Below are 11,569 nucleotides of genomic sequence, written 5' to 3'. Positions count from 1 at the left end.
ATTTTTTTTATTCATTTGGTATCGCTCGAATCACTCTAGTAAATAGATAGCTTCCATGATCGAGCTCTTATGCACAAAATCAAATTAATTATTGCTAATTCTAGTACTTTTTCTTAATCTTATCTCAATCACTATTTCTATAACTCTATGGTATGACTCATAAGTTCAATCTTATCTCAATCACCCAATGTCTCTATCTCTTAGACTTTTTCATACATCAATAGGTAAGTTGTTTGGTCTATCTTTTCGGCACTTCTTTTTCATTTCTTTCGTTCTTGAATCTTTAGACTAATTAAAATCAGTTATATATATTCTTCTACCAACGTCAAACTTAAAAATTTAACAAGTTTGAAATACATGTGAGTGAGTTTAATTAGTTGTTGGTAGTTTACCCATAATTTTCAAAAAAAACAACCTAGAATTTATAAAGATAATAGAAAAAAAGTCTATTTGAGATGTATTGTTTTTAAAAATAATATTGTTGTAACATTTTAATAAAAGAAAAAACAGAATCTAAAAAATAATTTAAAAACTGCTTATTTATTTATCATTAAAAAATATTTTCATTACTGTTGTTGATAAGCACAAAAAAACTTATAATTTTTAAAAAATCTTTCAAGAGCAAAACTTTGCAGTTTTATAGAGGAAAAAAAGTCCTTATATCAAAAAGAAACAAATAGCAGTCGCACTGAATTCAATTGGCCGGAAACTGCAGCCGGAGTTCGTCGTCGACCACCAGAAACAGTAACACACTCCTTTTTCTTTTTGATGGCTTTCCAATCACTCTTCTCAAAGTATAAAATCTTACCCTCTCACTTTTCCATTCTTCTCCAACACAATTTCAATTTCCATCATCGGTTTCACTCTCTCCCAACCCCACAAATTTCCGCTTCAACGTTACCTGAACTTGTAAACGAGATTTCTCGTATACTTAGTGATCACCGACACCCTCACCATGACCTTCAACTCTCTCTCACTCCATTTTCATCACAAATTTCCACTGATTTAGTTCAACACGTTTTGAAAAGGTGTAATCATCTTGCCTTTTCAGCTCACAGATTCTTCCTTTGGGCTAAATCAATTCCAGGTTTTCAACACAATGTTGATAGTTTCCACATTCTGATAGAAATCTTAGGTAGTTCTAAACAATTTGCAATACTTTGGGATTTTCTTGTAGAAATTAGGGATTCTAATTGTTGTGAAATTAGTAATGAAATTTTCTGGCTCATTTTTAAGGCGTATAGTCGAGCCGATTTGCCAGATGGTGCGATTCGGTCTTTTATGAGAATGGATGAGTTTGGAATTGAGCCGTGTATTAATGATTTTGATATGCTTTTGTATATTTTATGCAAAAGGAAGCATGTTAAGCAGGCTCAACAGTTTTTTGATCAAGCTAAGAATAGGTTTTTGTTGACTGCTAAAACTTATAGCATTTTGATTTGTGGATGGGGTAAGATTGCTGATTCAGGGAAAGCACGCGAGGTGTTTGAAGAAATGGTTGAGCAAGGATGTCCTGTGGATTTGCTTGCATATAATAATTTGTTAGAGTCACTTTGTAAAGGAGGCAATGTGGATGAAGCTATGAATTTATTTCATGATATGTTGTCAAAGAGAGTTGAGGTAGATGCTTTTACTTACTCGATATTCATTCGTTCGCATTGTGTTGCAAATGATATGCATTCAGCTTTTAGGGTTCTTGACCAAATGAAAAGATGTAACCTTTTGCCGAATGTGTTTACGTACAACTGCATTATAAAGCGACTTTGTAAGAATAAAATGGTGGAAGAAGCGTATGAATTGTTGGACGAAATGATTTCTAGCGGATTAAAACCAGACACTTGGAGTTATAATGCAATACAAGCTTACCATTGTGATCATTGTGAGGTCAATAGGGCTCTAAGGTTAATGTCTAGAATGGAAAAAGATGATTGTCTTCCTGATCGACATACGTATAACTTGGTGCTGAAATTACTGATTAGGATAGGAAGGTTTGACAAGGTAACTGAAGTTTGGGAAAACATGGGGGATAAAAAGTTTTACCCTTCTGTCTCAACATATTCTGTCATGATTCATGGTTTTTGTAAGAAGAAGGGTAAACTAGAGGAGGCATGTAGGTACTTTGAGATAATGGTTGATGAAGGAATACCGCCATATGTTACTACCATTGAAATGCTAAGGAATCGGCTCTTGGGCTTAGGGCTTTTGGATAACATTGAAATACTTGCTAATAAAATGAGGCAGAGTACATCATGTTCAATCCAAGAATTGGCAAATATTATGACTGGCGCTAGAGCAGCTCAAAAGACTTCGAGACGTGATGAGTCGGACATCGAAAGTGATTGAATAAGTGGCTATTTGTTTCTCAAAATTGGTATGGTTGGAAACATTTTTATTTATGAAAATTACTTTATGCTAATTTAACAAATATGTGGAGCAGCCTATCTTTTTACATCAGTGTGTGCATTGAAGATTCTACTTCTTTTTGCATCAATAATTTATTTGTTGTTGTGACATTACTTTTCTCACATTCTCTTTTTTAGGCTATGTTTGATTGATGAAAGGGATGGAATTATATGAGATGATATTCTGTTTCATTATATAAGTTTATTTAAATATGATGAAATGTATTCTATTTCATTCCATCTAATAGCTCTCATTTTTCCCCTTCATTTTGGGAACTTGGGATGATTTTTTTTATAATGGTAATTTTGTTCCATTCTATTTTGCTTCATTCATTCCATTTTATCTGATTACATTTCATTCAAGTAAAAAATGTTCCTGCATGATGCATTAGCCTTTATTGCTCCCTAGGATTATAATTTCATTTCAGACTTGTAATCGTTATAGCCAACACATTTTATTTATCGATCTTCTTTACAAAAACAAACATCCTAAAAGGGTTCGGGACGTTTTGTCCAGTCTGTTAACTCCTGCTCAACCTGTTTGTTCCTCTCCTGCACACACTTCTGTTGAAAATAAAAACTCAGTCATGGTTTCTTTGGTTTGCAAGTCTTCTGGATTTGAGCTCCTCTGAGAAGAACATACAAAGAAGGATATGTTAGTTTTGGAAGAGCTCTTCTGGATGTTTCCTGCGGTCACATAATAGAGGGAATAGAAGAGGTCCAAAACTTTCATGACGAAAATGGTGTTCCGCCCGATGGTAATGAAACTGAAATAGTGGCGGTACACATCCTACAGGAAGAAAACATTTCAAATGTTAGTAAGGGAAATTAGCTTGGAAAAAAATTAATATTTATGTCAGATCTGGAGAAGATAATGATGTTAAAATGAATTTGGAAGGACCAAAGTATGTTGTTGGTACTTCGGGCATCAAACACAATCACGATATCGATGAAGGAGAGAGTCTGGTTTTATAAGATTGTAAATCTGCTCTTCATCATTGTAAAGAAGGGATATTAAATGGCAGCTATCATTACGAAAAAATCAAGTGGTAAGTTCTGAAGTTATAGAGGATGTCTTTTTCTTTAATCATGAACATGTATGATGTGATTATCCACAGGGAATTTTATGTTACATATGTTTTTCTGATATCATTAGCTGCACAGTTTGATGGAGGCTGCTTCATTTAGATATGCAGCTTTCTTTGTCTTGGACCTGAAAAACTGTATACTGGCTAATATCAATGTAATTGTTATGCATGACATTTTTTCTTAACAATCCTTTTCAGCTTTGTTGAAGTAGCTTAGCTTTCATTGCATATCATTGTTTTAGATGATTGTTGACCAGAGTTGGACCTCTAGAGCTGGCCGGAACGTCTGAAGTGCCGTGGAGGACGGTGGTGCGAGTTCTCCGACAGGGTGGTGTATTTGCAAGTGCTCTAAAACTCAACAATATTTGATTGAGTTGGGGTGAAAGGTGCAAAATGAATGCTTAAAATTATTTTAGAGATAGATTCCCTTATATAATTGAGGTGTTTTGGAGGGAAAAATTGTTGGCGCTAGTAACTGAACGTGAGGAATGTGTGGCGCGTGTGATTGTCCGCATCCGAATGAGCCTTGCCCGAATCCGAAACAATTGTTAATTAGGAGATCTTATGAATTGGTTCGCAAGCACAAGTCTCCCCTATTGGTAGCTCTTATTCCACGGTTATGTCAATAATGCCAGTGTTACCAGAATGAACATGTATATGCTGCCCAACAAAATGGTACTAATATATGCATTTAGAAATGCAATTATAATTGGGCAAAGTCGGATAAACTGATTCAACTACGGGTTACATCTCCATAACAAGAACAAAATCAAGAATTGAGCAAAACAAGTATGGATATACTTCTGTGATTACAAACCTGAAATACCTTTCTCTCAATATTAACATGGAGCACAATGTCGACTCTGCATAACTTTAAGGCTCTATTTGGGAGTTTCGACTTGATGGGAGGGGAGGGCTTTTAGAGAGTGGAATAGAGAGAAATAGAGAAAAATATTTTAGTTTATTTGAGAAAGTGATTTTGTAGATAACAAGTAATATATTTTTAATTTTTAGAGCAATATAACATCGTAGAAAGTATTTGAAGAAATTATTCATACTCTTCACAACCCTCTTAAGTCTTTCTCTAATATAATTTTTGAATTTTCTCAAATTAGATGGATTTTATTTTATGAAAAAAAAAAGTAGAATAGAAGTGGTGGTTATTAGCTACTCCATCCTGATATTGGAAAATAAATGCTTGATGCTCGGACCCCAAAATCATTTTTTATAAATATTAGATAATATATACCTATATTTAGAGTTAATGGTAGGAAAAATATAAAATATTGATGAAATATAATGATGTGTGGTTATTGGTGGAATTTAATTTGGAAATTTTTTAAAGGCGCTTCATTGGAGTGGTTGAATGTTTATCATATTAAAAAATTATATATGAGTGATGCGTATATATGATATTCATTTAAAATTCTATTTGAAAAACACACCATTTTGGATTAAATCATTCATTCAACTTTGCAACAACAAAAAATTTATTCAACAACTCTAAGAATCATGAAAGAATCCTAAAGTTTTAGGATGTAGGTTCCTTAGAACATCCACGTGTTTTACATTATAATGAATTTTAGTAGTTGATTTAATATCAGACGATTAAGATCACACAATCAATTTTATGTAATAAAATAATTTCAATTGTCAATTTAATTTAGATGGTTAAGAGTTTGTATCATACAATCATGTCACAGAATCCAACGAGAATTAAAGTAATGGATTCTGCAAAACGTCGAGAATATTTATAAAATATTAAATAATATTTATTAATTTTATATATTTTATAACCTAAGCAAATAAAAAGTAGGTAAATTATAATATCATGATTAGTATGTGAAAAATGTTTGCAATTCCTACGTTCACATTTTGTCTTTTAGAAGTAGACATTAATAGTTATATTTATTTACATGAATAACATAGTAACTTAAATGATATTGGTTCGATAAAAATAAAGTAAAATAAATATGTATCTTGATACTTCGTATTGAATTGACATCAATCAAGTTATTATTTTTAAATAATATCGTTGATCACCATTAAAAATTTCAATGATTTTTAAGTATTAATTTGCAATAGATCATTTATGAAAATAGTCAATTGTAGAACTATTTTATAATCAAGTTTGAAGGTGTTGTTGAAGGGTTGATTAAGATTGTCAAGGGTTTTTATTGAGAATTTTCTTTGTTGAAAATAATCAACTGAATTTTTTTAACTTGTTTAATTAAATTATTTATATGGTCACTATCTCAGTTAAAAATATCATGTGGCATATATATATCTATTAGATGCATGAGATGAAGTTTAACGACAAGGAACAAAAATTGTGAGAGAAAGTATTTGAAGGATTATTATTTGAAAAAAAAATAGAAAGACAAAAAATAAAGATTTAAATATATTTTTAGTCATTTATCAAATATTTGTTTTGGTCTTTCAATCTTTTTTAATTTTTTTCTCATTATTTATCTATTATAAATAATGAATGTTAGTCTTTTTCTGCATAACTCTTTCAAACAATTGTATGATAATTGTCATAAATTATTGATTTTTATTTTGAATCAATTATAAAGTTAAGTGTGCAAATTTAACCAAGATAAGATGAAAATATAAATTTTTTTTGATAAAATGTTGTTCATTTTAAATGCAAGTCTACTATTGAGTTAAATAGATACTTTTTAAAAAGAATATTATAGTAGACAAATATTTGTTAAAAAGAATTTAAATAACCAAATATTATTATAACTTTTATTGTAATTGCAGAAACTGATTAAAATACATCACTTATAAAAGATAAATACGTAAAAATAAATTAAAAGTAAATAAAAGACGAAAATGAATATCAAATAAAAAAATAAATTATATTTAAATTAAAAGCAAACATTAATTTATTTATATAAAATAAAAACTTATCTAACACATGATATAATTACCAACGCACTTCAACATCAAGCCATTAATGCTAGGATTGTTAATTATGAATATTTAAAATTTGTTAATTATTAATATATTACATAAATATTATTTTAAAGATAATTATAATAAAAATTAAATATCTTTAACACTTTAAATTATAATTAGTTGACGATATATCAATTCTTTACATCGGTTATATATATTAATTAAATTATACTCTATTTATTTTAGTCAACTGACTGACACATATAAAAAAAAAAGTTTAGTCAATGACTTGCATTTGCAAGATAATTGAAGACTATACTTAATCTTTGGAAAAAAAGCCCAGCGTTAGATCATGGTTCAGCACTCTGACGCATTGATTATTCGAAATATCGAAATTACCCTTGGTTACGTCGTTTCCGACTCTTGTTTGCCTCAACTCTTAAGGGGTGTTGTTGAGATAACAAACAAAAAAGTAACCGCTATTTTTGGGAACTCCAACGACTCTTCGGTACTTTCAAGGTACATAATTTTCATGTATTTTAAATGCAATTTCTCAGTCCAAAACGTAAGAAATTTAATTTAAATTTTATAAAATAAAAAGTGGCATTTAAATATATACAATACGTAAATATTTTAATTTTAATTTTTAATGATTAGTTAGTTTTTGAATTTAATTTATATACACAGAAATTATAAATATATTTTACACTTTTAAAATTATTAAATCAATAAAAATATTTAACTTTCATTTTGATTAAAATATTTGACTTTTATTAACCTCAAATCAATATCATTAATTGTGATGGAGTGAATGTAAATTTGTTACACATAGATTAAAATTAAATTTCTCATTTTCTCTACGGACTAATTGAATATTTAAAGAATAATTTTAATTCACAAAAAGACTTAGCACAAACAAGAGAGAAACTGGGAAACAAGAACAAGAGAAGAAACCAATTGCTCAGTTAACAAGAAAACAAGACAAAAGGGTAAACTTCCTCGTTAAGAATCAAGTTCTTGCTCCTTATTTTTCCATGAAATTTTTTCTGTAACAAATTTTTATGAGTTAATTTTTTCTTTTCCCATTTTCCATCAATTATTATGGCCACACTCGTTTCTTGGAATTTTGGATTTTGGTTATTAATTAACTCATTAATGTATAATTGTATATAGTTAGTTGAATTAGATTATCATCTCTTCTTGTTACAATTGCAAAATTTACTACTTGCTAGAATCAACATGTTAAAATAGTCACTTGATATATCTTCAGAATTTTCTGGTTATTTATTTGATCCTTGTAAGAGGTTGAATCATATGCAGAAGAATGGAGTATCAATCTTTAGGATGGTACCAAAAACCAAAAGGGTCTAACATAAAACAAGTATTGAAGGGTATGCTACTTTTGGTTGTTTGTGTCTGGTTGCTGTATCAGATCAAGCACACAGAAACAAAGAACTGTGGCTGTCAAACCAATCTGGTTGCAGGTTACGGAGTTATATCGTTGGGACGGAAAGGGATACCGTCCCGGTTGGATGAAAGAGCTGTTCTTGACTCAAGAAATGTAGATTCTGTTGGGGATGAATTTGAGTATACTAATGAAAAATTCAGGAAAAATGAAGGGAAAAAAGTGGAACTTGAGCAAGAAAGTCAATCTAAGGTGACGTTGAAAAATAGTTACAAGATGCAGAAAAATGTGGCGGAGAGTGCTGCAAATGATGGCTTAATAATAGAGGAAACAGATGAGGTCCAAAGCTTTCATGATGAAAATGGTGTTCCGCCTGATGGTAACGAAGATAACGTTTCGATTTTTAGCAGTGTAAATTGGCTTAAAAAGATCCATATTTATGAAGTCACAAGTGGAGAAAATAATGAGGTTGAAATGAATTTGGAAGGATCGATGAATGCTACTACAGCCGATGAAGAAATTAATACATGAACTACTGCCCATGTTGATACTTCAGGTTTGCAATCAAGAAATAGGTGGAGGTAGTTTGGTTTTATGAGATTGTGATTCTGTTTTTTCTTCATCAATGTAAATAAATGGCCCACAGGATTAGAGGATGTGGCTTCTTTCTTTAATTCATGAACATGTATGATGTAACTATCCACATGACCACAGGGAATTTTAACTTATTTTTTTTTCTCAAAGATCAATAGCTGCACGATTTGAAGGAGAAGCAGCTTTCTTTGTCTTGAACCTGAAAAATTGTATAGGCTAATATCAATGTAATTGTTATGTTTGACACTTCTCTTTTCCAGAACTTTTCAGCTTTGTTGAAGTAGCTTAACATTCACTGTGAATACAGTGTTTGCATATCATAGTATTAGATGATTGTCAATTAGTAGAACAAATTGTTTCGCAAATACAAGCTCCCTTATCATTGATAGTTCTTGGTACATAGATATTTCAGCACGCTGATGCGAGTGTTACCAGAATGAAAATGTATATGATGCGGTTAAGCAAAAGGGTACAAATATATGTATTTAGAAGTGCAATTATAATTGACCAAAGACAGATAAACTGTTTCAACCCCAAGTATGGATCCCATAACAAGAAGAAAAAAACCACGAATTGAGCAAATCCAGAGATATGCTGATGCAAGGCTCAATGATGAAGGTGATACAATACAATTCACTTTCCTTTCAGGTAACAGGAAATGCTTATGTTTCTTTTTTAAGCCAGGACCTCGTACTTCATAATGATAATCACATATACACATAACTGGCTTGGTTATAATTCAAAAATCTGAGAGAACGATAACACTGACAGGGCCACCTTAATTGCATTCAGCTTTAAATTTGGACATGGCAATCATCTCGGCGCCTATGCAGCAGAACCACCTCCTTCAATATGCAGTAAGACTCTCCAAAACAACAGAAGAAAAATCACATTTTTATAAACAAAAGATGCATATTTTGCTCTTAGTGTGTTTGAACTCACACATGAAGATATAGTTTTAGGCTGAAGGGAAAATCAATTGGGCTTAGTGTTCTGCACACGTTCTGTTTTCAAACCTCCAAGGTACCTGCCATGCGATACATTTCTTATGGTGAGATTCCTGGCCTCATATACCACTACTCAGGTCACAAATTAGAACTCCTATTTTATCCCCCAAAAAATGACTTCAGTAGAAAATATAAAACTTTCAGACAGAAAAAATGAAATTTAGCACTCCAAACAAGTAATGAAAGTTTAATAAGCCTACTAAATTCCTGAGCTAAGAAGTCAGTACATCAAGTGGCGAACTGAAAAGAAAATAGGAAAAGGAAACATACAATTCCAACTATATTAAACAGTAAATGTTGTCCAGTAAAAGCATAATTTCCTGACATCATAAGTGTGAATGCCATATATCGTTGAATTAATGGTTGAATGTGCAAAACAAGCAAAGCATGATAATCCTTGGTCATTAGATTTAAATCTTACCTTACAAAATCATAAAAGTTAAAGGCATGCTTATTCTATAGTTACAGTAGCAAATGTACAAATCAAATTCCCCTACTTTCTAATAAACTACTCATACCTAACTTCAGTATTCAACTCTTCTCCCATCCCCAAACACAAAAAATATCAATTTTGGAAATATTTAATGGAGTATACATAGCTGAAAAGCAAAATTGCAAGTCAAGATTGATACATGCATAAACTACAATTGATTGTAAAATCCCCAATGCTGACATGAATAATTGTTGAATCTTCAATCTGAACTTGTTGTGAGGCTATAGGCAGGAACCTTAGCAAGTCTTCCTTCTTTCATGAGGGATCTTATTCTCTCCACCTCCTTCCACAAACCTTTATTGGCATAGATATTTGATAATACCACATAAGCACCGTCAGTCCAAGGTTCCAATGCTAGCAAATGTTCAGCTACCCACTCTGCCATATCCACATTCCCATATTTCTCACACGCACCCATCAAACACCCCCATACTACTGAGTTTGGCTTCACAGGCATCTCCTCTACCATTCTCCTGGCATCGTCAAGCAGTCCTGCTCGACCTAGCAAATCTACCATACATCCATAATGTTGCAACTGGGGTGTTATGCCATAAACATTCGTCATCATATCAAAGTAAAATCTTCCTTCTTGAACAGTCCCTCCGTGCACACAAGCACTAAGCACTCCAACAAAAGTCACAAAATTAGGCTTCACTGCCGACTCCCTCATACACCGAAAACAATCAAGCGCTTCCTTCACAAGTCCATGCATTGCATAACCCACAATCATGGATGTCCACGACGACACATTCCGATCCTCCATCGTCGCAAAAACTTTGTAAGCCAAGTCCATCCTCCCACACTTTCCATACATGTCAATCAGTGAATTCGACATCAAAATATCAGTCTTCTCAGTAGCTTCAGCCTGAAAAACACATTTATGCAATTGGAGAGCCAGGTACAAGTCACCAATGCTTCCACAAGCAGACATGACACTAACCATAGTGATTCCATTCGGTTCAAATCCCTGCCTCCTCATATCGACAAACACATAGATAGCATCCACGGCAAGTCCAGCTTGGGAAAACCCAGCTATTATAGTATTCCAAGAACCAAGCTTTGGGTCAGGATTTTCGTCGAACACCTTACGTGCACTATAAAATTCGCCAGCTTTACAGTACAAGTTAATAAACCCAGTTTCACAATACTCATTAGATTGAAGTCCAAGCTTTATACCAAAGGAATGAACCTGTTTTCCAAGCTCAATGGCAAAAGATTGACACAAAGCCTTGAGAACAATTGGAAGAGTATAATGGTCGGGTAAAACCCCGGCCCTTAACATCAAAACATGGACACGAAGCGCGTTTAGAGGTGCTTCTAGCCTAGTGTAAGCTCTTATGATATTGTTCCAGTTAAAAGAAGCGGGATTGGATTCAAGAAAGCGCGTTCTGAGAAGGTGTGCATAAACTTGGTTCAATTCGTGTATACGAGTACTATTAGACAGCAGCGTAGTAATCACTGTTACTGGGTCGTTTCCAGAAGTAATAGAGGGTTGGGTAGTATTAGCTGTGACAAAAGTGAAATAACGACGACAATTGAGGAAAAACCGGGACATTAGCCAACGTTGGTTGCATTGCAGGAAATGAATCATGATCTCATCTCACTGCCAGTGAGGCATAACATGAGAATCGGCAACAAAGTACCAATGGGCTTTTCTATCAAATGGCCCGGTGACT

At 32.6% G+C, this 11,569-nt stretch overlaps 3 protein-coding genes across 11 annotated transcripts; 2 read left to right on the top strand and 1 right to left on the bottom strand.

Annotated features, from left to right (window-relative positions):
* The first annotated feature begins 561 nt into the window (after window positions 1–561).
* Window positions 562–4,559, top strand: LOC101508684 (pentatricopeptide repeat-containing protein At1g52640, mitochondrial). 8 transcript variants are annotated; one of them, XM_027335852.2, is made up of 2 exons: window positions 562–2,371; window positions 3,748–4,559. In XM_027335852.2, exon 1 carries the CDS (start codon window positions 769–771, stop codon window positions 2,341–2,343), a length of 1,575 nt encoding a protein of 524 aa, XP_027191653.1. In that variant the 5' UTR covers window positions 562–768; the 3' UTR covers window positions 2,344–2,371; window positions 3,748–4,559. The 8 variants fall into 8 exon arrangements, 5 of the variants coding, with proteins under 5 accessions (XP_027191653.1, XP_012572183.1, XP_012572182.1 ...); XM_012716729.3 differs by having other exon boundaries at window positions 3,733–4,559; XM_012716728.3 differs by having other exon boundaries at window positions 3,689–4,559.
* A 2,667-nt stretch (window positions 4,560–7,226) lies between these two features.
* On the top strand, window positions 7,227–8,776 carry LOC101508369 (uncharacterized). Of its 2 annotated transcripts, none has more exons than XM_012716678.3 (2): window positions 7,227–7,383; window positions 7,715–8,776. In XM_012716678.3, the coding sequence occupies exon 2, from the start codon at window positions 7,719–7,721 to the stop codon at window positions 8,328–8,330; it is 612 nt and encodes a 203-aa protein (XP_012572132.1). In that variant the 5' UTR covers window positions 7,227–7,383; window positions 7,715–7,718; the 3' UTR covers window positions 8,331–8,776. The 2 variants fall into 2 exon arrangements, with proteins under 2 accessions (XP_012572132.1, XP_012572133.1); XM_012716679.3 differs by having other exon boundaries at window positions 7,253–7,383; window positions 7,665–8,776.
* A 987-nt stretch (window positions 8,777–9,763) lies between these two features.
* Window positions 9,764–11,568, bottom strand: LOC101508053 (pentatricopeptide repeat-containing protein At1g77170, mitochondrial). The gene has a single exon (XM_004503418.4). It carries the CDS (start codon window positions 11,482–11,484, stop codon window positions 10,093–10,095), a length of 1,392 nt encoding a protein of 463 aa, XP_004503475.2. The 5' UTR covers window positions 11,485–11,568; the 3' UTR covers window positions 9,764–10,092.
* Window position 11,569: the final 1 nt, after the last annotated feature.

This window comes from Cicer arietinum, chromosome 6 (genome assembly GCF_000331145.2).
Source record: "Cicer arietinum cultivar CDC Frontier isolate Library 1 chromosome 6, Cicar.CDCFrontier_v2.0, whole genome shotgun sequence".
Classification (NCBI taxonomy): Eukaryota; Viridiplantae; Streptophyta; class Magnoliopsida; order Fabales; family Fabaceae; genus Cicer; species Cicer arietinum.
The sequence above is the reverse complement of the archived record's forward strand: the minus strand, read 5'-3'. Positions and strand labels throughout refer to the sequence as shown.

Excerpts from the sequence above, each read along its gene's own strand:
- LOC101508053 (XM_004503418.4), bottom strand. The coding sequence starts at position 11,484 with ATGATTCATTTCCTGCAATGCAACCAACGTTGGCTAATGTCCCGGTTT.
- LOC101508369 (XM_012716678.3), top strand. The coding sequence starts at position 7,719 with ATGGAGTATCAATCTTTAGGATGGTACCAAAAACCAAAAGGGTCTAAC.
- LOC101508684 (XM_027335852.2), top strand. The coding sequence starts at position 769 with ATGGCTTTCCAATCACTCTTCTCAAAGTATAAAATCTTACCCTCTCAC.